This window comes from Chamaea fasciata, unplaced genomic scaffold, assembly GCF_029207755.1.
Source record: "Chamaea fasciata isolate MVZ Bird 193981 ecotype frontalis unplaced genomic scaffold, bChaFas1.0.hap1 SCAF_15, whole genome shotgun sequence".
NCBI classification, from domain to species: Eukaryota; Metazoa; Chordata; class Aves; order Passeriformes; family Sylviidae; genus Chamaea; species Chamaea fasciata.
The window spans coordinates 15,859,903-15,882,036 of NW_027094100.1; the positions used below are offsets into that span (position 1 = coordinate 15,859,903).

The 22,134-nt window shown below is 54.4% G+C and overlaps 3 protein-coding genes across 3 annotated transcripts; all 3 read left to right on the forward strand.

The window, feature by feature from the left end:
- Positions 1–42: 42 nt before the first annotated feature.
- LOC136297586 (protocadherin alpha-6-like) lies at positions 43–6,493 on the forward strand. The gene has a single exon (XM_066197581.1). The coding sequence runs from the start codon at positions 3,414–3,416 to the stop codon at positions 5,964–5,966; it is 2,553 nt and encodes an 850-aa protein (XP_066053678.1). The 5' UTR covers positions 43–3,413; the 3' UTR covers positions 5,967–6,493.
- Positions 6,494–7,979: 1,486 nt separating this feature from the next.
- LOC136297583 (protocadherin alpha-6-like) lies at positions 7,980–16,877 on the forward strand. The gene has a single exon (XM_066197579.1). The coding sequence runs from the start codon at positions 10,986–10,988 to the stop codon at positions 13,548–13,550; it is 2,565 nt and encodes an 854-aa protein (XP_066053676.1). The 5' UTR covers positions 7,980–10,985; the 3' UTR covers positions 13,551–16,877.
- A 98-nt stretch (positions 16,878–16,975) lies between these two features.
- Positions 16,976–21,296, forward strand: LOC136297584 (protocadherin alpha-2-like). Its single transcript, XM_066197580.1, has one exon. It carries the CDS (start codon positions 18,055–18,057, stop codon positions 20,617–20,619), a length of 2,565 nt encoding a protein of 854 aa, XP_066053677.1. The 5' UTR covers positions 16,976–18,054; the 3' UTR covers positions 20,620–21,296.
- The last annotated feature ends 838 nt before the right edge of the window (positions 21,297–22,134 follow it).

Below are 22,134 nucleotides of genomic sequence, written 5' to 3' on the forward strand. Positions count from 1 at the left end.
CGGGTGTAATCTTGTTGTTCTTTTCTTCCCGTTCTTGTGCTCCTGCATGGGGAGTCTGTGTCGAGATGGTGTGTCCTGTTATCACACACGGCTCATTCCCGTGTCTGGATGTACACACCAAACCTCCACAGCTCCAGAGCAGCCGAGTTCTGGTTTTCTACTGTACAAATTCTTCCACCCAGTTAACATTTTGACTGGATTTGTGGTTCCGGGTCGGTGTCATTTTCTTGAAGATTTCTGGGGACTGGGGTCAGTATTGTTCATGACTCTAATTGCAAAACCTTTAAGAACTCGGTTTGTATTTGAAATTGCTGAAAAGACACAAAGCATCCTTGCATGTGGGAAAAGTCAAAGAGTCACAGAATGGATTTGCAGAACTCTATATAACCTTTGTTCCAGACATGGGGAAAGGGGAGGATTCGAATACATCTTTGGGGAGGAAATGGAGAATGTGTGTTTAGCTGTGGAGATCTCAGTTCTCTGGGTGCAAAATTACAGGATTATAATAGAATACTTCAGGAATGGTTCCACCACACAGTGCTGCTTTCCTGGGATCCTCTCAGGACACCCAGAACTTGTGCATATTTTAGGGCACTGTTGTTCGTTCTGGTATTGCTCTCAGTGAAGACATCTGCCCTGTGTGCCTTTAATTACTTGGGTTTGGTGTGGAATATTGTTGGTCAAAGAGAACTTTTTTGAAATTTGGATCATGCTGCCGACCCTTCTTGGAATCTTTCCCTCATTACCTCTCTGCTTTTAGTCCTGCTAGATGGGTCTTGGTATTCAAGATGTTGCCAAAGCTTGAATTTCAATACAGCATAATTTGACTTTTTTTTCTCTCTCTGTTTTCTCTATCAAACTGCACATGCTTTTGTTTTGCTAGGTTTGTTTCTTGTTGTGTTTATTTCCTGTCTCTCAACGGCAACGTGGCAGATATTCGGGGCATTCCCCATCCGTTTGGGGGATGCCTATTCCTTTCTTCAGAGTTTCACTTTGAGAGAATTTCTGCAGCTTACTGGTCTTGCTTCCTTTTTCCCCTGTGATAGAAGTACGTAATGGACAGTGCATACTGTCCAGATTTTGTGGAACATAAGTGACATTTTTCTATCCAGCTTTCCCAGAAACACTGGGGAAAAAGGAAGCAAGGGTAAACATCCTTTAAAAACTAACCTCCCTTTCATGAAAATACTTCTTTTCTGAAGAGGGAACCATTTCGGAAGAAGTAGGTCGTACACTAAATGTGGATATTCTTGAGACCAGTGTACTTTAATTCCTGTTCAGTTATGGCATCTTTTTGTTGAATCAGCAGAACGTTCCTTATACTGGACCACCCAAGCAGCTGTTACCTGCTCTCATTCCTTTTCTGATGCTTCCTGGCACAGCCTGAGTGGGTGAGAGGAAGCGGGGATGGAGGAGGGACCAAAATTCATTTCATTAAATCGATGTGTATGAGGTCAAGGGAGTGTTCTTAGTGCCTTGTTGTGATGTTACCTTCATTGTTTCGTTTGACTGTGTGACAAGTGGATCATTCTAAGGTGAGGGAGAGATTTTACGTGGGGCCTTGTAGATTCCGAGGTTCTTGGTGTGTTGTCTAGGCAGCAAGTGCCTGCCAGAAAGGAAGAGAAGAGCTTTGAACATGCAAGTGGAAAGTGAGTCATGCAGGACTGAGGGAGATGACGAGTCCTCAGGAGCTGTGGTTACCCAGTGCTTTGTTAAGTCTTTAAGTAGGGTTGTCATGCTGGGCTGTGATAGGTTTGAGTTCCTGAATGAGAAAATTCTGTGGTCAGTTCGAACTCTTTCAGGCGTCTGTACACAGATGTCCCAAAAATTGTGGCTTCAGCTTCTGTGTCTGAGAGTGGTGGAACCTCCTTTGATGTAGCAGAGCTGTTCTTTGCCACCTGACTGCCTTGCTGTGTTATTGCTTGGCCTTGAGAACACTGGAGGCTGAATGAAGAGGTGTGTCCTTTTTGCTGGAGGGAGGGGAAGTTACAGGTGCACGGACAGCAAGTAGGTCGCTCCATCTGCACATGGATAGGAGGTGTAGGGACGAGAAATGAGACTCTGGCCCCAAGGGCATGTCGTGGTTCGTGGCAGAGGGGCCGTAGGTGGTTTAAAAATATTTTGTTGAAGGAAAGATTGTCCAGAAGACGTAAGTAAGGAAGTAGAAGAGAAGGGGAGGCAACGACAAGAAAGGAGGAGAGGAAGGGAGAAGAGAAAGGAAGAAGAATGTAGAAACAAGAATTTAAAAAAAAAAAAAACAAGGCAAAGAAAGAGCTACATGAAGGAGTCAGATAAAAAGAAGAAAATAGAGAGATATTCCCAAACAACGTTGGAAAGTTTTGGTATGTATTTTAGTTAAGGAAAAACAAAAAATATCAGAAGGGACAAGATGGAAACAAATGAGGAGGGGCGGGAAAGACCTTGGACAGGGATGAGGAGGAATGAAAAGCATAGAGAAAGAACAAGAAAGAGAAGGGAAAGAGGGTAAATGGAAGTGAAAAATAGAATTAGCAAAACGAAATTATTATTATTATTATTAATAATAATAATAATAGTAGAAGTAGTAAAGAAAATAATGAACCCATACAAAAACCAGAAACAAACAAACAACCAAAAAACCCACAAAAAAACCCCAAACCAACAAACAAACCAAACAAACCGGAATGAAAGTAAGAAATGAAGGACAGAATGCAAACATAAAGCAGACGATAAAAGAGCTGACCAGCACGCACCAACCTTATCTGTTCACATTGAGCGGAGCTGGTTCCTAACAGCCTTGGTTAGAGCAGTACAGCTCTCCAACAATGATACTCTGTAACTAGCGCTGATAGTTCCGCATTTAATGATCTCCGCGGTGGCAGAGAACAATGACGACCTCCGGTGCCGCTAAGGAATACAGGGGAGTGGAAGATGGGAAAGGAGTAGAAAGTAGCATAACAAAAACGAAAATGAAGACAGTCAAGGAAAAAATAAAGAAGGCTACAAAGAAAAGAAGCAAACATGACCGAAATATCTCCGAATAGTAGGAAATGCAGGAAGCAAGAAAAATGAAAAGGCAGCGAAGAAAGAGAACGTAGAAAATATCAGGAAAAAAAAAAAAAGAGGATCACGACAACAGGACACGGCAGAAAACATACCAATCGCGGGGCAGCGGCGCGGGAGCTGTGGGAGCGTGTGAGACGGCGGAGCAGCGCACGGTGTCGCTGCAGGCTCGGGAACGGCGTGTGGGCGGCTCCGCCCCGGTGCGGCGGAGAGCCCGGCTGTGAGCGCGGGGGGGCGGCGCGGGCCGGGCAGCAGAGCCGCTGCGTGCGGGCGGCGGCGGGGAGCCGTGCGGGACCGGGCCGGGGCCGGCACACAGAGCGGCCACAGCGGCGATCCGGCGGCGATCCAGCGGCGGTGATCCAGCGGCGGCGATGGGGGAGCGTTGGTGTGCGGCGGTGCGGGTGCTGGTGCTGCAGGCGGCCTGGGCGCTGGCGGGCGGGCAGGTGCGGTACTCGGTGCCGGAGGAAGCCAAGGCCGGCACGGTGGTGGGCCGTCTGGCGCAGGACCTGGGGCTGGAGGCGGGCGAGGCGGAGGCGCGGCGGCTGCGGCTGGTGGCGCAGGGCCGGCGGGCGAGCGTGGAGGTGAGCGGGGCGAGCGGCGCGCTGGTGGTGAGCTCGCGGCTGGACCGGGAGGAGCTGTGCGCCAAGAGCGCGCCGTGCGCGCTGCGCCTGGAGGTGCTGGTGGAGCGGCCGCTGCGCGTCTTCCATGTGGAGCTGGAGGTCACCGACATCAACGACAATGCCCCCATCTTCCCCGCCGCCCGAAAAAACCTCAGTTTATCGGAGAACTCCCCTCCGGGGTCTCGTTTCCCGCTGGAGGGCGCGTCGGATGCGGATATCGGAGCGAACGCACAGCTCTCGTACACACTCAGCCCTAGCGAGCATTTCTCTCTGGATTTACAAAAGTCGAATGAGCGAAATCTTGTACCCGAACTCGTTTTAACGAAATCTCTGGACCGCGAGACGATTCCTGTGCACCGGTTGGTGCTGACGGCGAGTGACGGGGGCCGGCCGTCTCTGACAGGAACCATGGAGCTGGTGATCTCGGTGGTGGATGCAAACGACAACGCGCCCCAATTCAACCAGTCGGTGTATAAAGTGCAACTACCCGAGAACGCGGCAGTGGGGACGCTCGTGGGGCGAGTGAATGCCTCGGATGCGGACGAGGGAATTAACAGTGAAATGACCTTTACTGCAACCAGTTTCGTTCCCCCGAGTGGAAGAGATGTTGTTTCTGTCAATCCGAAGACTGGAGAGATTCACCTCACAGCACCCCTGGATTTCGAGGAAGTCAGTGTATTTGACTTTCGCATTGAGGCGAGAGACAGAGGAACACCCCCGCTGTCGGGTCACTGCAGCGTGGAACTGGAAGTGCTGGACGTGAACGACAACGCGCCGGAGGTGCGGGTGACGTCGCTGTCGGTGCCGGTGTCGGAGGACGCGTCGGTGGGGACGGTGGTGGCCCTGCTGAGCGTGTCGGACCGGGACTCGGGGTCGAACGGGCGCGTGCGGTGCTGGGTGTGGCCGGCGTCGCCGTTCGGTCTGGAGGCGACGTTCGCGGGCTCGTACTCGCTGGTGCTGCGCGAGGCGCTGGACCGGGAGCGGGTGTCGGAGTACGAGGTGGAGGTGCGAGCGGAGGACGGCGGGGCGCCGGCGCTGCGCGCCAGCCGCGGGCTGCGGGTGCCGGTGTCGGACGTGAACGACAACGCGCCGGCGTTCTCGCAGGCCGTGTACACGGTGCTGGCGCGGGAGAACAACGCGGCGGGCGCGGAGCTGGCGCAGCTGTGGGCGCGGGACCCGGACGAGGCGGGCAACGGGCGCGTCAGCTACTCGGTGTGGGAGGGCGGCGCGGCGGCCGTGTCGTCGTCGTCGTCGTCGGGGGCGGGGGCCGGCGGGTGGCGGCCGGCGTCGAGCTACGTGTCGGTGGACGCGGAGAGCGGGCGTGTGTGGGCGCTGCAGCCCCTGGACTACGAGGAGCTGCAGGTGCTGCAGTTCGAGGTGCGCGCGGTGGACGCGGGGGAGCCGCCGCTGTGCGGCAACGCCACGGTGCAGCTCTTCGTGCTGGACGAGAACGACAACGCGCCGGCGCTGCTGCCGGCCGCGGGCTCGGCGCCGGAGGCGGGCGGCGCGGCGGGCGAGGCGGCGGCGGCGGCGGCGGCGGGTTTGGGCTCGGTGTCGGACACGCTGTGGGCGTGGGCGGCGTGGGGGGCGCCGGCGGGGCAGGTGGTGGCCAAGATCCGCGCCGTGGACGCCGACTCGGGCTACAACGCGTGGCTGCGCTACGAGCTGTGGGAGCCGCGGGCCAAGGGCCCCTTCCGCGTCGGGCTGTACAGCGGCGAGGTGAGCACGGCGCGGGCGCTGGACGAGGCGGACGGGCCTCGCCACAGGCTGCTGATCGTCGTGCGCGACCACGGCGAGCCGGCGCGCTCGGCCACGGCCACGCTCAGCGTGTCGCTGGTGGAGGCGGCCGAGGCGGCGCTGGCCGCGGGATCGTCGTCGTCGTCGTCGTCGTCGCGGGCGGCGCTGGGCGCGGAGATGGGGCCCGGCGCGGCCAGCGCGGCCACCAACGTGTGGCTGGTGGTGGCCATCTGCGCCGTGTCCAGCCTGTTCCTGCTGGCCGTGGTGCTGTACGGGGCGTCGCGCTGGGCGCCGCGGGCGGCCGTGCTCTCGGGGCCCGGGCCCACGACGCTGGTGTGCGCCAGCGAAGTGGGCAGCTGGTCGTACTCGCAGCGCCACAGCCGCAGCCTGTGCGTGGCGGACGGCGCGGCCAAGAGCGACCTCATGGTTTTCAGCCCCAACTTCCCTCCGCCGCCGCCCGGCCCCGCGCCCAAGGACACGCAGCCGGAGCCCTCCGCTCTCCTCGACACGGTCAGTGGTCCTTCCTTCGTTCCCTGCTGTGGTCCTTCTCATCCGCCCTCGGAGTAGTTGCTGTTGGAAGCCGGGCTCAGTTCCCTCGGCTTAGGGACGTTGGGTGTTTAGCGGGTACTTAAGGACGCCAGTGGCACCTTTTCATCTGTCCCCGTGTCCTTGCCGGAGCCCCCGGCTCTTACTTCGGGGGGTCCAGAATGTCGGTGTGGCATCACCGTTGAGCAGTTACTGTAGGCAGCTGAGGTTTGGTGCTCTGATTGTGAGTTGTTCTGCTCTAGAATTAAATTACTGTTCTGTTCGACCAGCAGTGCCCGGAGGTGTGAGATTTGCAGACAACAAGGGGGTTCTGATGCTGATGTGCAGCATTTCCACCCGAGCTGGGTGAAGGAGTTCAAGACAGTCGGGCTGTGGCTGTGACAGACTCGCAGGCTTTGTGTACCGCCTCATTTCCTTTGCTGACTGTTGACTGTGCTGGTATTCCTTTGTCTTTTCATTGAAAACTGCCCCTCTCCTCTTTAATATAGTCAAATGTGAAGGTATGATGCAAGGTGAAAAGGGGATATTCAAGGACAAATGTTCTCTCTTATCGTTCTACTCTGAGAGTCATTCAGCAAATAGGGGAGTTGTGGCAATAATTTCCTATGATCTTTTTGCAGGTATCATGTTTTTCTGATTAGTAGCATAAAATTCTCAGGGAGAAGAGTGTATATAGTATAAAGAATTCAGGGAGAAGACCGAAGGTTTGTGTTTCAAGAGAAATTTATTTGTTGTTTTCCTGAAGCCCACATTTCTGAGGATTTGCTTTTCTGACCGGAGACATAGTGTGAAGTACACTGTCCTTCTTTAATGTTCTCTCAAACTTTGCATCAATTGTCACAATAATGATTAAGACTCCAAGAGTGCTTTAAAAGTGGCAATCTTCCCTTCTGTCATGAACAAAGAAACAAATAGCCCCCAACATCAAAGTATCACCATTCCCCACCAATTCTTAAATTACATTCTCTTACACAGGCAGTATCATGTGTTAGTGTCCTCCCCGCAGTATTGGTTCTCCTCTTGGAGCACAAAATTAATGCTTCGGCTGTTTAGAGGTTCCGGCATCACCTTTGAAAACATTATTCCTAGAGAGGAGCATTATAAAGCATGAGGTGTCAGCGGCAGAACATCTTTCATACAGTATGTTGATCACACCATCCGTGGAATTTTATGGTGTGTCATTGCTGGGAAGGATAAGCAATGATCATGTTGAACCTTGTGGTAGGAAAGGAAACTGTGATCTGTTGCACAGAGTAGGGCCTGTCACTGTTCTGATGGGAAGGGTGACCATGAGCAGCAGAAGGACTTGTGTGGGGAAACTGAAAATCCTTGGGGAGACCAAAGCTCGTGTCATAAGAAAATATCATGAGGTTATATATTTGTCTTTAGAATAGGTCTCAGAGTAGGGGAGTGAAGGATTTGTAGAGGAAAGGGTGAGACAGGATGGGAACAGAGTGTTCTTGCTGAGGATACTGTCCAAGGTCGTAAGGGTCAGGAGGGGCAGGCCTTCCTGACAATGAGATGAGAGTGTGATACTGAAATGTCCACAATGTCCTTTACAGTTAGGAGTCTGTCCACCAGAGACTGTCTCTTCTGCTGCCGCCTGCCTGATGTAGGCCATGTGTTGGTAAGAACCAGTGAGATGGAGAGTGCTGAATGTTGTCTGATGGAGCAACTTGTTGAGGTTCAAGGTGTTGTGGGAGGGGAACGCCTAAACTTGCTGTCCTTGTGTAGCAGTGGGATTCCATAGTAGTCTGCAAAGCTGTAGATTTTTCCATGATGGTTCCTTGCTCCTCCTCAGGTGGGATTTACCAGGATTTATAACCTTTATGTGCTCAGCTTCCTTTACTGGCAGTAAATCTTGATGTGCTGTAATCTTTATGTGCTCAACTCCCTTTACTTGTGCACTGCACAAATGGCCTCAGTAGAGATGGTGTGTCCTGATGTCACATGTGGATGATTCTGATATTTGCAAGAACACCCTAAAACCTGCATGATTAGCCCAGTTCATGTGGTAGAGTTGTCCCACATGGTTGACACTATGGGTGCTCTTGTGATTTGGCATTTGTTCTGTTTCCTCGATGAAATAAATCTATGTGGACTGGGATCAGGGCCGTCACAGGTCCAATCACAGTATTTTTACGAACTATAACGTCCAACTCTGTGGCATTTCCACCTGAGCTAGCTGAAAAGCAGCAAAGCATTCACGCTGAAGATCATGTAGCTGGGAAGAGGCTGCCAGATGCGTTTAGTCATGCTGTATGTCTTTTGTGGTGATCATGGAGGAAGATGAGGAAGTACAAGGGCTTGGATCATATGCAGAGTGGGGTTTACAGACAGAGTATGTTGCTGAGGCTGAGCGATGTTGGATATTTTGGCAGTGATCCTGCGTGTGGCACTAAATGAGGCCTGGGCCTGTGTGATGGGGTGGGTGAATTTGAGTGGGGAGGAGTGTTGTCCGAGGGAAAAGAGCTCCTGCGTAGAACACGGTCTGTGTCATTGTGGAGGAATTGGGGAATGTGTGGTTAGCTGTGCAGATCTCATTTCCCATGCCTTACAGCGACAGAGGATGCCAATAGAAAGCCTTGAGAAAATGCCCACCACGTAGTGCTGCCCTTGTGGGATCCTCTCAGGACCTCCAGCAGTTCTCAGTATTCTTGTTTTCTGTTGTTCCCTGTGATATTACAGCTTCTGAAGTGCCTTGCCATGCATGTCTTTAATCCCATGTCATTCATGTGGAATTTTCTTGGTCAACCAGAAGACTTTTTGGAATTTGTATAGTTCTGCCAGTCTTTCATGGACCATTGCATCAGTCATATGCCTGGTCTTTGTCTTCTAGCTGGCATTAAGGGACACTGTCCATTCAAACAAATACTCCTGGTCCTGGAGTTCCTTTTTCTGAAGAAGTAACCAGTGATGCTGTAGGTGAGTTACTGCTACCAGAAGCGGCTGTGTGTGAGAGAGGTGAACTTTGGTTCCTGTTCAGCTGTGGTATCTTCATGTTGCATTGGGTGAGTATGGCCTGAATTAAAATTCCTGTAGGTTTGGAGCACCATTGTGTGCTCTCATTCGATTCTGCTGCTTCCTGGCACAGGGTGAGAAGGGGGCAGCAAAGACAGATGGAGAGGTGACCTTAGTGCTTTTCTCGGAGTAGATGGATTGGGCATGCAGAGGATGCTCTCAGTGACAATGCTGTGGTGAATTTTTTAATAGCTCTGTAGGTGAAAAATAAGTCAGGCCGAATTGTTCTTCCGTGAGGTAAATGAGGAATGTGATGTCATCATGCTTTTTTTGCAGCCTTCTTGGAGGATTATCATGCTGGTCTCTGATGGGTTTGATTTTGCAAAGGAGAGACTCCCTTGGGTCACTTAGACTCTGGACGCTTTTGTGAATTCGGTGTCTGAATGGGTGGATTATTTTCTGATGTAACAAAGCTGTTCTTTATGATATGATTGCTTTGTCGATTTATTTCTTGGGTTTTTGAGATGACTGAAGGCTCCAAATGTGGCTTTGATCTTGAAGGGAGAGGAAGTTGCCGGTGCATGCTATTGGAAGAAAGCAAGAAGGCAAATTCCTGTCATGAGGAATGAGAGGTAGAAACGGATTGCCCTTTTGCCAAAGGGCCTGTCTGTGCTTCATGATGTGGTGGTGTAACTATTTTAAAAACATTTCCTTAAGGGAAGAAAAATGATACAAGATACAAGGATTGTAGCATCCGACGAGGAGAGGGAAAGACTGCTTAACGAGGAGAGAAGGAAAAAGCAAAGCAGAAAAAAAAGAAGATAAAAATGGAGACGAAAAAGGAAAAAGGACAAAGAAGTGGAATAAAAGGAACAATGGAAGGAATCGTTGCATAAAAGAGGAATGAGAACTTTTTCCAAAGGACTTGTTCATTGATAGTATTATAGAAATATTTGGAAAGAATATTAGTAAAGGAAAATAGACAAACGTAAGGGATAAGGAAAGAAAACGAGGAGGAGGGTGTAAAAAATATGACAGTTAAGATCATGAAGAAGATATAGGAAAGATAACCAGGGAACAGAAGGGAAAGAGAGAATAAAGAAGAGGAAGAATTGCGATAAAAAATGAAGTAGAAAAGGATATATCAATGAAGGACACTATAAAAATAAGAAGTAAGACAGAAAGGGAGCAAGGAAGTAACAAAGAGAGAAGAGAATGGAAAAAAAAAAAAAAAAGCAGGAAAAAAAAGGACCTGATCAGGAGGCACCCACCTTGTGTTTAGACGCTGAGCAGAGTTGGTGCCCAACAGCCTTTCCCCAGATTCGAGCACAGCGCCCCGGCGCTGATATAGCATAATTAGTTCAGATATACCGTAATTAGCGCGGATAAACAATAATGAGTGCTGATATACTGTAATTAGCGCTTAGAGCTCCGACTTCGGTGGTCTCCACCGCGGCGCAGGAGGCAACTGTCGAATTCCTGGCGGGATTAAAGAGGAGCAAAGATTGGAAAGGAAGGGCAAATAGCCCAAAGATTAGGACAGGGCAATAAATCAAAAGGACAACAAACAGGACTCGCAAAAATCGAAAAGAATAAAAAGATTATAAAGTAAGGGGTGCGAAAGAGAAGGGAAAAGAAAACGGATAAAAAATCAGAGATAAAATGGAACGAAGATAGAAGGAGAAGAAGAGGGAGAGAAATGAACCAATGCAAGCAAACAGCAAGCGATAAAGGAACAGAGATAAGGAAAAGAAGGAGAACGGAGCAACAGACAGCAGAGGGCATGGCAATGAGGGAGCGGAGGCAGAGGCGCTGTGTGGGAGCGTGTGAGGCGGCGGAGCAGCGCACGGTGTCGCTGCAGGCTCGGGAACGGCGTGTGGGCGGCTCCGCCCCGGTGCGGCGGAGAGCCCGGCTGTGAGCGCGGGGGGGCGGCGCGGGCCGGGCAGCAGAGCCGCTGCGTGCGGGCGGCGGCGGGGAGCCGTGCGGGACCGGGCCGGGGCCGGCACACAGAGCGGCCACAGCGGCGATCCGGCGGCGATCCGGCGGCGGCGATCCAGCGGCGGCGATCCAGCGGCGGCGATGGGGGAGCGTTGGTGTGCGGCGGTGCGGGTGCTGGTGCTGCAGGCGGCCTGGGCGCTGGCGGGCGGGCAGGTGCGGTACTCGGTGCCGGAGGAAGCCAAGGCCGGCACGGTGGTGGGCCGTCTGGCGCAGGACCTGGGGCTGGAGGCGGGCGAGGCGGAGGCGCGGCGGCTGCGGCTGGTGGCGCAGGGCCGGCGGGCGAGCGTGGAGGTGAGCGGGGCGAGCGGCGCGCTGGTGGTGAGCTCGCGGCTGGACCGGGAGGAGCTGTGCGCCAAGAGCGCGCCGTGCGCGCTGCGCCTGGAGGTGCTGGTGGAGCGGCCGCTGCGCGTCTTCCATGTGGAGCTGGAGGTCACCGACATCAACGACAATGCCCCCATCTTCCCCGCCGCCCGAAAAAACTTCAGCATTGCAGAATTGACCACTCTGCCGGGGTCTCGTTTCCCGCTGGAGGGCGCGTCGGATGCGGATATCGGAGTAAATGCGCAGCTCTCGTACACACTCAGCCCAAGCGAACATTTCTCTCTGGATTTACAAAAATCGAATGATGGAAATATTGAACCTGAACTCATTTTAACGAAATCTCTGGACCGCGAGACGATTCCCGTGCACCGGCTGGTGCTGTCGGCGAGTGACGGGGGCCGGCCGTCTCTGACAGGGACAATGGAGCTTGTGATCTCGGTTTTGGACACTAACGACAATGCACCCCAATTCAACCAGTCGGTGTATAAAGTGCAGCTGCCGGAGAGCGCTGCGGTGGGGACGCTGGTGACGAGGGTGAATGCCACGGATGCGGACGAGGGAATTAACAGCGAGATGACCTATGCTGTGACGAACTTCAATCCTCCGAGCGGAAGAGATGTGATTTCCGTCAATCCAAATACCGGGGAAATTCACATCACATCAGCCCTGGACTTCGAGGAAGTCAGTGTATTGAATTTTCGTATTGAGGCGAGAGACAGAGGAACACCTCCGCTTTCGGGTCACTGCAAGGTGGTGCTGGAGGTGGTGGACGTTAATGACAACGCGCCGGAGGTGCGGGTGACGTCGCTGTCGGTGCCGGTGTCGGAGGACGCGTCGGTGGGGACGGTGGTGGCCCTGCTGAGCGTGTCGGACCGGGACTCGGGGGCGAACGGGCGCGTGCGGTGCTGGGTGTGGCCGGCGTCGCCGTTCGGTCTGGAGGCGACGTTCGCGGGCTCGTACTCGCTGGTGCTGCGCGAGGCGCTGGACCGGGAGCGGGTGTCGGAGTACGAGGTGGAGGTGCGAGCGGAGGACGGCGGGGCGCCGGCGCTGCGCGCCAGCCGCGGGCTGCGGGTGCCGGTGTCGGACGTGAACGACAACGCGCCGGCGTTCTCGCAGGCCGTGTACACGGTGCTGGCGCGGGAGAACAACGCGGCGGGCGCGGAGCTGGCGCGGCTGTGGGCGCGGGACCCGGACGAGGCGGGCAACGGGCGCGTCAGCTACTCGGTGTGGGAGGGCGGCGCGGCGGCCGTGTCGTCGTCGTCGTCGGGGGCGGGGGCCGGCGGGTGGCGGCCGGCGTCGAGCTACGTGTCGGTGGACGCGGAGAGCGGGCGTGTGTGGGCGCTGCAGCCCCTGGACTACGAGGAGCTGCAGGTGCTGCAGTTCGAGGTGCGCGCGGTGGACGCGGGGGAGCCGCCGCTGTGCGGCAACGCCACGGTGCAGCTCTTCGTGCTGGACGAGAACGACAACGCGCCGGCGCTGCTGCCGGCCGCGGGCTCGGCGCCGGAGGCGGGCGGCGCGGCGGGCGAGGCGGCGGCGGCGGCGGCGGCGGGTTTGGGCTCGGTGTCGGACACGCTGTGGGCGTGGGCGGCGTGGGGGGCGCCGGCGGGGCAGGTGGTGGCCAAGATCCGCGCCGTGGACGCCGACTCGGGCTACAACGCGTGGCTGCGCTACGAGCTGTGGGAGCCGCGGGCCAAGGGCCCCTTCCGCGTCGGGCTGTACAGCGGCGAGGTGAGCACGGCGCGGGCGCTGGACGAGGCGGACGGGCCTCGCCACAGGCTGCTGATCGTCGTGCGCGACCACGGCGAGCCGGCGCGCTCGGCCACGGCCACGCTCAGCGTGTCGCTGGTGGAGGCGGCCGAGGCGGCGCTGGCCGCGGGATCGTCGTCGTCGTCGTCGTCGTCGTCGCGGGCGGCGCTGGGCGCGGAGATGGGGCCCGGCGCGGCCAGCGCGGCCACCAACGTGTGGCTGGTGGTGGCCATCTGCGCCGTGTCCAGCCTGTTCCTGCTGGCCGTGGTGCTGTACGGGGCGTCGCGCTGGGCGCCGCGGGCGGCCGTGCTCTCGGGGCCCGGGCCCACGACGCTGGTGTGCGCCAGCGAAGTGGGCAGCTGGTCGTACTCGCAGCGCCACAGCCGCAGCCTGTGCGTGGCGGACGGCGCGGCCAAGAGCGACCTCATGGTTTTCAGCCCCAACTTCCCTCCGCCGCCGCCCGGCCCCGCGCCCAAGGACACGCAGCCGGAGTCCTCTGCCCTCCTCGACACGGTCAGTGGTCCTTCCTTTGCTCATCTCTCCTTATTCTCTCCTCCTTCTGTCCCTTCTGCCGTGTGACCCGAGCAGTCACTGCTGAGATCCAGGCCAAATTGCTGCGGCCCGAGGGCGGCGGGTGCTTGACAGGTGCTTAAGAGTGTCAAAGGCTCCTTTGCATTTGTCGCAGTGTCCCCGGATGGCCTGCTAGAGAACTAGGTGTGATATTACAATCCGCAGTTATGGTTTGCCGGTGTGGATAATAATTGTTTTACTCTAAAATGAAATCGCTTCCATAAAGTGTCATTTTTGCAGACAGCGCTCTTGCTTTTTTACTACGTGGTATTTCCACCCGGGTTTCGTATAGGACGCCAAAAGGTGGAGGCTCTGCTGGTAACAGACCCGAAGCAATGTGTACTGCCATTGCAGAGTGCTGAGCTTGGTGGTATCACATGTGGTGTCTTCTCTGTCCACATGCTCTGTCATTTTCCTCTACAAGAGTTGTGGGGACAGCTGACGATTTGGACTTCTGGTCCAATGTATTTTCATTCAGTAGAGAGTAATTTCTCCATTTTGGTTGGTCCAACAGAGTCACAGTGAAAACTGGGGTAATCTTCTGGAGTAGTGGGGGACTTGTCTGAGGTAGCTGGAAATAATCTGTAAAATCCTGCTCGGTGACATAAGAAGGGGGGAATGGGAGATGTGAGATGATGTTGCCCTTTTCTTGAGAATAACTGTGACAGAGTGAGGAATGGAGCATGCCTAGGAAAAAGCAGGAGCCAGGATGGGCGCAGAGTGTTTCTGCCCAGGATCCTTTTCCAAGTTCCAAGTGTCTTGTGTTGGAGGCCTTCTGGATCTTGAGATAATATGTGGCATTGAAATGGCCACAGAGTCCTTTGGAGTTATGAATATCTCCCATCAGAGACAGTTGTTTGTGATGCCTCTGTCCTGACCCGTGGAATGTGTTGGAAAAGAGTGGGTAACGTGAGAAAGATGAACATTTTTGGTACTGTTTTGGGAGTGTTGTTGTGGGAGGATGGCACTACAAACTGCTTTCCATGTGTATTGTAGAGCATTTATTCCAGCTTCCACAGCTCTTGCCATGCGGGTCTGTGCTCGTCTTCAGAGGATTTTTAAGGGCAGTTGAGGGAGGGGGTGTAATCTTGTTGTTCTTTTCTTCCCCTTCTTGTGCTCCTGCATGGGGAGTCTGTGTCGAGATGGTGTGTCCTGTTATCACACACGGCTCATTCCCGTGTCTGGATGTACACACCAAACCTCCACAGCTCCAGAGCAGCCGAGTTCTGGTTTTCTACTGTACAAATTCTTCCACCCAGTTAACATTTTGACTGGATTTGTGGTTCCGGGTCGGTGTCATTTTCTTGAAGATTTCTGGGGACTGGGGTCAGTATTGTTCATGACTCTAATTGCAAAACCTTTAAGAACTCGGTTTGTATTTGAAATTGCTGAAAAGACACAAAGCATCCTTGCATGTGGGAAAAGTCAAAGAGTCACAGAATGGATTTGCAGAACTCTATATAACCTTTGTTCCAGACATGGGGAAAGGGGAGGATTCGAATACATCTTTGGGGAGGAAATGGAGAATGTGTGTTTAGCTGTGGAGATCTCAGTTCTCTGGGTGCAAAATTACAGGATTATAATAGAATACTTAGAGGAATGGTTCCACCACACAGTGCTGCTTTCCTGGGATCCTCTCAGGACACCCAGAACTTGTGCATATTTTAGGGCACTGTTGTTCGTTCTGGTATTGCTCTCAGTGAAGATATCTGCCCTGTGTGCCTTTAATTACTTGGGTTTGGTGTGGAATATTGTTGGTCAAAGAGAACCTTTTTGAAATTTGGATCATGCTGCCGACCCTTCTCTGAATCTTTCCCTCATTACCTCTCTGCTTTTAGTCCTGCTAGATGGGTCTTGGTATTCAAGATGTTGCCAAAGCTTGAATTTCAATACAGCATAATTTGACTTTTTTTTCTCTCTCTGTTTTCTCTATCAAACTGCACATGCTTTTGTTTTGCTAGGTTTGTTTCTTGTTGTGTTTATTTCCTGTCTCTCAACGGCAACGTGGCAGATATTTGGGGCATTCCCCATCCGTTTGGGGGATGTCTATTCCTTTCTTCAGAGTTTCACTTTGAGAGAATTTCTGCAGCTTACTGGTCTTGCTTCCTTTTTCCCCTGTGATAGAAGTGGGTAATGGGCACTGCATGCTGTCCAGAATTTGTGGAACATAAGTGACATTTTTCTATCCAGCTTTCCCAGAAACACTGGTAGTTTTAAGGGTAAACATCCTTTAAAGCTAACCTCCCTTTCCAGAAAATACTTCTTTTCTGAAGAGGGAACCATTTCGGAAGAAGTTGGTCGTACACTGAATGTGGATATTCTTGAGACCAGTGTACTTTAATTCCTGTTGAGTTGTGGCATCTTTTTGTTGAATCAGCAGAACGTTCCTTATACTGGACCACCCAAGCAGCTGTTACCTGCTCTCATTCCTTTTCTGATGCTTCCTGGCACAGCCTGAGTGGGTGAGAGGAAGCGGGGATGGAGGAGGAACCAAAATTCATTTCACTAAATCGATGTGTATGAGGTCAAGGGAGTGTTCTTAGTGACATGGTTGTGGTGTTACCTTCATTGTTTCGTTTGACTGTGTGACAAGTGGATCATTCTAAGGTGAGGGAGAGATTTTACGTGGGGCCTTGTAGATTCCGAGGTTCTTGGTGTGTTGTCTAGGCAGCAAGTGCCTGCCAGAAAGGAAGAGAAGAGCTTTGAACATGCAAGTGGAAAGTGAGTCATGCAGGACTGAGGGAGATGACGAGTCCTCAGGAGCTGTGGTTGCCCAGTGCTTTGTTAAGTCTTTAAGTAGGGTTGTCATGCTGGGCTGTGATAGGTTTGAGTTCCTGAATGAGAAAATTCCGTGATCAGTTCGAACTCTTTCAGGCGTCTGTACACAGATGTCCCAAAAATTGTGGCTTCAGCTTCTGTGTCTGAGAGTGGTGGAACCTCCTTTGATGTAGCAGAGCTGTTCTTTGCCACCTGACTGCCTTGCTGTGTTATTGCTTGGCCTTGAGAACACTGGAGGCTGAATGAAGACGTGTGTCCTTTTTGCTGGAGGGAGGGGAAGTTACAGGTGCACGGACAGCAAGTAGGTCGCTCCATCTGCACATGGATAGGAGGTGTAAGGCAGAGAAACGAGACTCTGGCCCCAAGGGCATGTCGTGGTTCGTGGCAGAGGGGCCGTAGGTGGTTTAAAAATATTTTGTTGAAGGAAAGATTGTCCAGAAGACGTAAGTAAGGAAGTAGAAGAGAAGGGGAGGCAACGACAAGAAAGGAGGAGAGGAAGGGAGAAGAGAAAGGAAGAAGAATGTAGAAACAAGAATTAAAAAAAAAAAAAAAAAAAAACCAAGGCAAAGAAAGAGCTACATGAAGGAGTCAGATAAAAAGAAGAAAATAGAGAGATATTCCCAAACAACGTTGGAAAGTTTTGGTATGTATTTTAGTTAAGGAAAAACAAAAAATATCAGAAGGGACAAGATGGAAACAAATGAGGAGGGGCGGGAAAGACCTTGGACAGGGATGAGGAGGAATGAAAAGCATAGAGAAGGAACAAGAAAGAGAAGGGAAAGAGGGTAAATGGAAGTGAAAAATAGAATTAGCAAAACGAAATTATTATTATTATTATTATTATTATTAGTAATAATAATAATAATAGTAGAAGTAGTAAAGAAAATAATGAACCCATACAAAAAACAGAAACAAACAACCAAAAAACCCACAAAAAAACCCCAAACCAAAAAACAAACCAAACAAACCGGAATGAAAGTAAGAAATGAAGGACAGAATGCAAACATAAAGCAGACGATAAAAGAGCTGACCAGCACGCACCAACCTTATCTGTACACATTGAGCGGAGCTGGTTCCTAACAGCCTTGGTTAGAGCAGTACAGCTCTCCAGCAATGATACTCTGTAACTAGCGCTGATGGTTCCGCATTTAATGATCTCCGCGGTGGCAGAGAACAATGACGACCTCCGGTGCCGCTAAGGAATGCAGGGGAGTGGAAGATGGGAAAGGAGTAGAAAGTAGCATAACAAAAACGAAAATGAAGACAGTCAAGGAAAAAATAAAGAAGGTTACAAAGAAAAGAAGCAAACATGACCGAAATATCTCCGAATAGTAGGAAATGCAGGAAGCAAGAAAAATGAAAAGGCAGCGAAGAAAGAGGACGTAGAAAATATCAGGAAAAAAAAAAAAGAGGATCACGACAACAGGACACGGCAGAAAACATACCAATCGCGGGGCAGCGGCGCGGGAGCTGTGGGAGCGTGTGAGACGGCGGAGCAGCGCACGGTGTCGCTGCAGGCTCGGGAACGGCGTGTGGGCGGCTCCGCCCCGGTGCGGCGGAGAGCCCGGCTGTGAGCGCGGGGGGGCGGCGCGGGCCGGGCAGCAGAGCCGCTGCGTGCGGGCGGCGGCGGGGAGCCGTGCGGGACCGGGCCGGGGCCGGCACACAGAGCGGCCACAGCGGCGATCCGGCGGCGATCCGGCGGCGGCGATCCAGCGGCGGCGATCCAGCGGCGGCGATGGGGGAGCGTTGGTGTGCGGCGGTGCGGGTGCTGGTGCTGCAGGCGGCCTGGGCGCTGGCGGGCGGGCAGGTGCGGTACTCGGTGCCGGAGGAAGCCAAGGCCGGCACGGTGGTGGGCCGTCTGGCGCAGGACCTGGGGCTGGAGGCGGGCGAGGCGGAGGCGCGGCGGCTGCGGCTGGTGGCGCAGGGCCGGCGGGCGAGCGTGGAGGTGAGCGGGGCGAGCGGCGCGCTGGTGGTGAGCTCGCGGCTGGACCGGGAGGAGCTGTGCGCCAAGAGCGCGCCGTGCGCGCTGCGCCTGGAGGTGCTGGTGGAGCGGCCGCTGCGCGTCTTCCATGTGGAGCTGGAGGTCACCGACATCAACGACAATGCCCCCATCTTCCCCGCCGCCCGAAAAAACCTCAGCATCGCGGAACTGTCTGTACCAGGGTCTCGTTTCCCGCTGGAGGGCGCGTCGGATGCGGATATCGGAGTAAATGCGCAGCTCTCGTACACACTCAGCCCCAGCGAGCATTTCTCTCTGGATTTACAAAAATCGAATGGTGAAAACATTGAACCTGAACTCGTTTTAACGAAATCTCTGGACCGGGAGACGATTCCCGTGCACCGGCTGGTGCTGTCGGCGAGTGACGGGGGCCGGCCGTCTCTGACGGGGACAATGGAGCTGGTGATCTCGGTGGTGGATGCAAACGACAATGCACCCCAATTCAACCAGTCGGTGTATAAAGTGCAGCTGCCGGAGAGCGCTGCGGTGGGGACGCTGGTGACGAGGGTGAATGCCTCGGATGCGGACGAGGGACTTAACAGTGAGGTGACCTATGCCGCGACGAACTTCATTCCCCCGGGTGGAAGAGATGTGATTTTCATTAATCCGAAGACCGGGGAAATTCACCTCACATCAGCCCTGGACTTCGAGGAAGTCAATGTATTTAATTTTCGTATTGAGGCGAGAGACCATGGGACACCCTCGTTGTCAAGTCACTGCAAGGTGGTGCTGGAAGTGCTGGACGTGAACGACAACGCGCCGGAGGTGCGGGTGACGTCGCTGTCGGTGCCGGTGTCGGAGGACGCGTCGGTGGGGACGGTGGTGGCCCTGCTGAGCGTGTCGGACCGGGACTCGGGGGCGAACGGGCGCGTGCGGTGCTGGGTGTGGCCGGCGTCGCCGTTCGGTCTGGAGGCGACGTTCGCAGGCTCGTACTCGCTGGTGCTGCGCGAGGCGCTGGACCGGGAGCGGGTGTCGGAGTACGAGGTGGAGGTGCGAGCGGAGGACGGCGGGGCGCCGGCGCTGCGCGCCAGCCGCGGGCTGCGGGTGCCGGTGTCGGACGTGAACGACAACGCGCCGGCGTTCTCGCAGGCCGTGTACACGGTGCTGGCGCGGGAGAACAACGCGGCGGGCGCGGAGCTGGCGCGGCTGTGGGCGCGGGACCCGGACGAGGCGGGCAACGGGCGCGTCAGCTACTCGGTGTGGGAGGGCGGCGCGGCGGCCGTGTCGTCGTCGTCGTCGGGGGCGGGGGCCGGCGGGTGGCGGCCGGCGTCGAGCTACGTGTCGGTGGACGCGGAGAGCGGGCGTGTGTGGGCGCTGCAGCCCCTGGACTACGAGGAGCTGCAGGTGCTGCAGTTCGAGGTGCGCGCGGTGGACGCGGGGGAGCCGCCGCTGTGCGGCAACGCCACGGTGCAGCTCTTCGTGCTGGACGAGAACGACAACGCGCCGGCGCTGCTGCCGGCCGCGGGCTCGGCGCCGGAGGCGGGCGGCGCGGCGGGCGAGGCGGCGGCGGCGGCGGCGGGTTTGGGCTCGGTGTCGGACACGCTGTGGGCGTGGGCGGCGTGGGGGGCGCCGGCGGGGCAGGTGGTGGCCAAGATCCGCGCCGTGGACGCCGACTCGGGCTACAACGCGTGGCTGCGCTACGAGCTGTGGGAGCCGCGGGCCAAGGGCCCCTTCCGCGTCGGGCTGTACAGCGGCGAGGTGAGCACGGCGCGGGCGCTGGACGAGGCGGACGGGCCTCGCCACAGGCTGCTGATCGTCGTGCGCGACCACGGCGAGCCGGCGCGCTCGGCCACGGCCACGCTCAGCGTGTCGCTGGTGGAGGCGGCCGAGGCGGCGCTGGCCGCGGGATCGTCGTCGTCGTCGTCGCGGGCGGCGCTGGGCGCGGAGATGGGGCCCGGCGCGGCCAGCGCGGCCACCAACGTGTGGCTGGTGGTGGCCATCTGCGCCGTGTCCAGCCTGTTCCTGCTGGCCGTGGTGCTGTACGGGGCGTCGCGCTGGGCGCCGCGGGCGGCCGTGCTCTCGGGGCCCGGGCCCACGACGCTGGTGTGCGCCAGCGAAGTGGGCAGCTGGTCGTACTCGCAGCGCCACAGCCGCAGCCTGTGCGTGGCGGACGGCGCGGCCAAGAGCGACCTCATGGTTTTCAGCCCCAACTTCCCTCCGCCGCCGCCCGGCCCCGCGCCCAAGGATATGCAGCCGGAGCCCTCCGCTCTCCTCGACACGGTCAGTGGCTCTGTCTTGCTCGCCTTTAATCTCACCCCCTCTCCCAATCTCTCCCGCCCCCTGGGCAGTTCTTTTTTGTAGTGAGGCTCCGCCCCCACGGTCTGACGGCCGTGTAATGTTAGCTGCATATTTAAAATCGTAACGGCACTTTGCATCTGCGGCAGAGTCCTAGCCGGAGCTCCTCAGCTGTTAGTGAACTGGCGAAATGTCTTCCGGCATTCCGCAGCAAAGTAGGGACCGTGGCTGAGGTTTGTTGCTCCGAGTGCGAATTGTTGTCTTCTATGTTTGCTCTTCCCTAGAGAGAAATCTCTGTTGATGGTGATAATAGAGCCGCCGCGGTGTCAGCTCTGCTGACACCGCTTTAGCTTGCTGGTGTGTAGCTTTTTAACCCGAGCTTGCTGAAGGAGGTGAAGACACGTAGGATGTAGTGGTGCGAATTCCGCAGGCACGATGGACCACTTAACTGCCTTTCTTGACTGCGGATTGTGCCGATATCAGCATTGTCAAAAACTGTGCCCTCTTTTTCCTCAGTAGAAATGACGTGCTAGAGGGTTGCAACGAGGCCTCAATGTTTTATTACACCTCTCCGCGGTGTAATTTTCCTCCACTGATTCTCCTAGTAGATTGATTATAGTACTCGGGAAGGCTTTATTGGACTTTTCCTGTATTCTTTTCCCAGTGTGTTGGTTTTCTAAACAGCTTTATAAACTCTTTATGCAGGGGTTGGAAATTCAGCGTCGGTGTGAGAGAAGGAATTTTTTTTCCACAACCCCCTCCCCTCTCCAAATTGTTCTATGTACTTTTGTTCATGACTGGAGATTGACACTTGACTCTCCCGACATTCTTTCAATATTTGTATCATTGGCAGCAGAGTTGTGAATTATCCAGAAGTATTCTCTTAAAAAACACACAAACATACCTGTATGGATATTATCCCTTTCACCGCTGTGGTCATCAGCAGTTGTTTCTTTCCATCACATCATGAAATCAATGCTCATTGTCTTTAGAGATGTCCTGATACCAGATGTCTATGAACAGGTGTCTAACATGTCAGGAGAGTGACAGAACTTGCAGGTGATTCTGATTTCCATCCAGAATAGCTGAAGCAGTAGAAAACATGAAGGGTCAACTACAGGGAGTCTGCTGAGCACGGCATATATAATATCAGCTGAATGGAGGTTTGTGCTGTCATTGATGGAATGGTGGTAGACTTGCATTCCTGGCCAGAGAATTGGCATGACCAACACTGGCCTGTTGTGATATTCCTGGAATATTTGTATCAGAAGCCATGTCCTTTCAAAAGCCCTGAAAATTTACCAACAAAGATTGAACTCAATCAACCAAGCAAGCACCAAAATCCCTAATAAGAAAACCTAATGACAAAACCTGAAACAAGAATTCTTCTCCTTTATGTTGGGGTGCTTGTCAACGATTGAGTCATTCTATCACAACAGGAAACCAATGCCATTGTCTTTTGGAGTTATTCTGACATCACCTTGAGGAGTAGAGCACTGGGCATGGTCTATGACATCATCTATATGTTTTTCATGGTGCTCTCATTGCTGGCAATAGTGTGCAAAAGGTGCAGTGAGCCCT

What these genes read in the sequence shown, in the direction of transcription:
- LOC136297586 (XM_066197581.1), top strand. Translation starts at nt 3,414, where the DNA reads ATGGGGGAGCGTTGGTGTGCGGCGGTGCGGGTGCTGGTGCTGCAGGCG.
- LOC136297583 (XM_066197579.1), top strand. Translation starts at nt 10,986, where the DNA reads ATGGGGGAGCGTTGGTGTGCGGCGGTGCGGGTGCTGGTGCTGCAGGCG.
- LOC136297584 (XM_066197580.1), top strand. Translation starts at nt 18,055, where the DNA reads ATGGGGGAGCGTTGGTGTGCGGCGGTGCGGGTGCTGGTGCTGCAGGCG.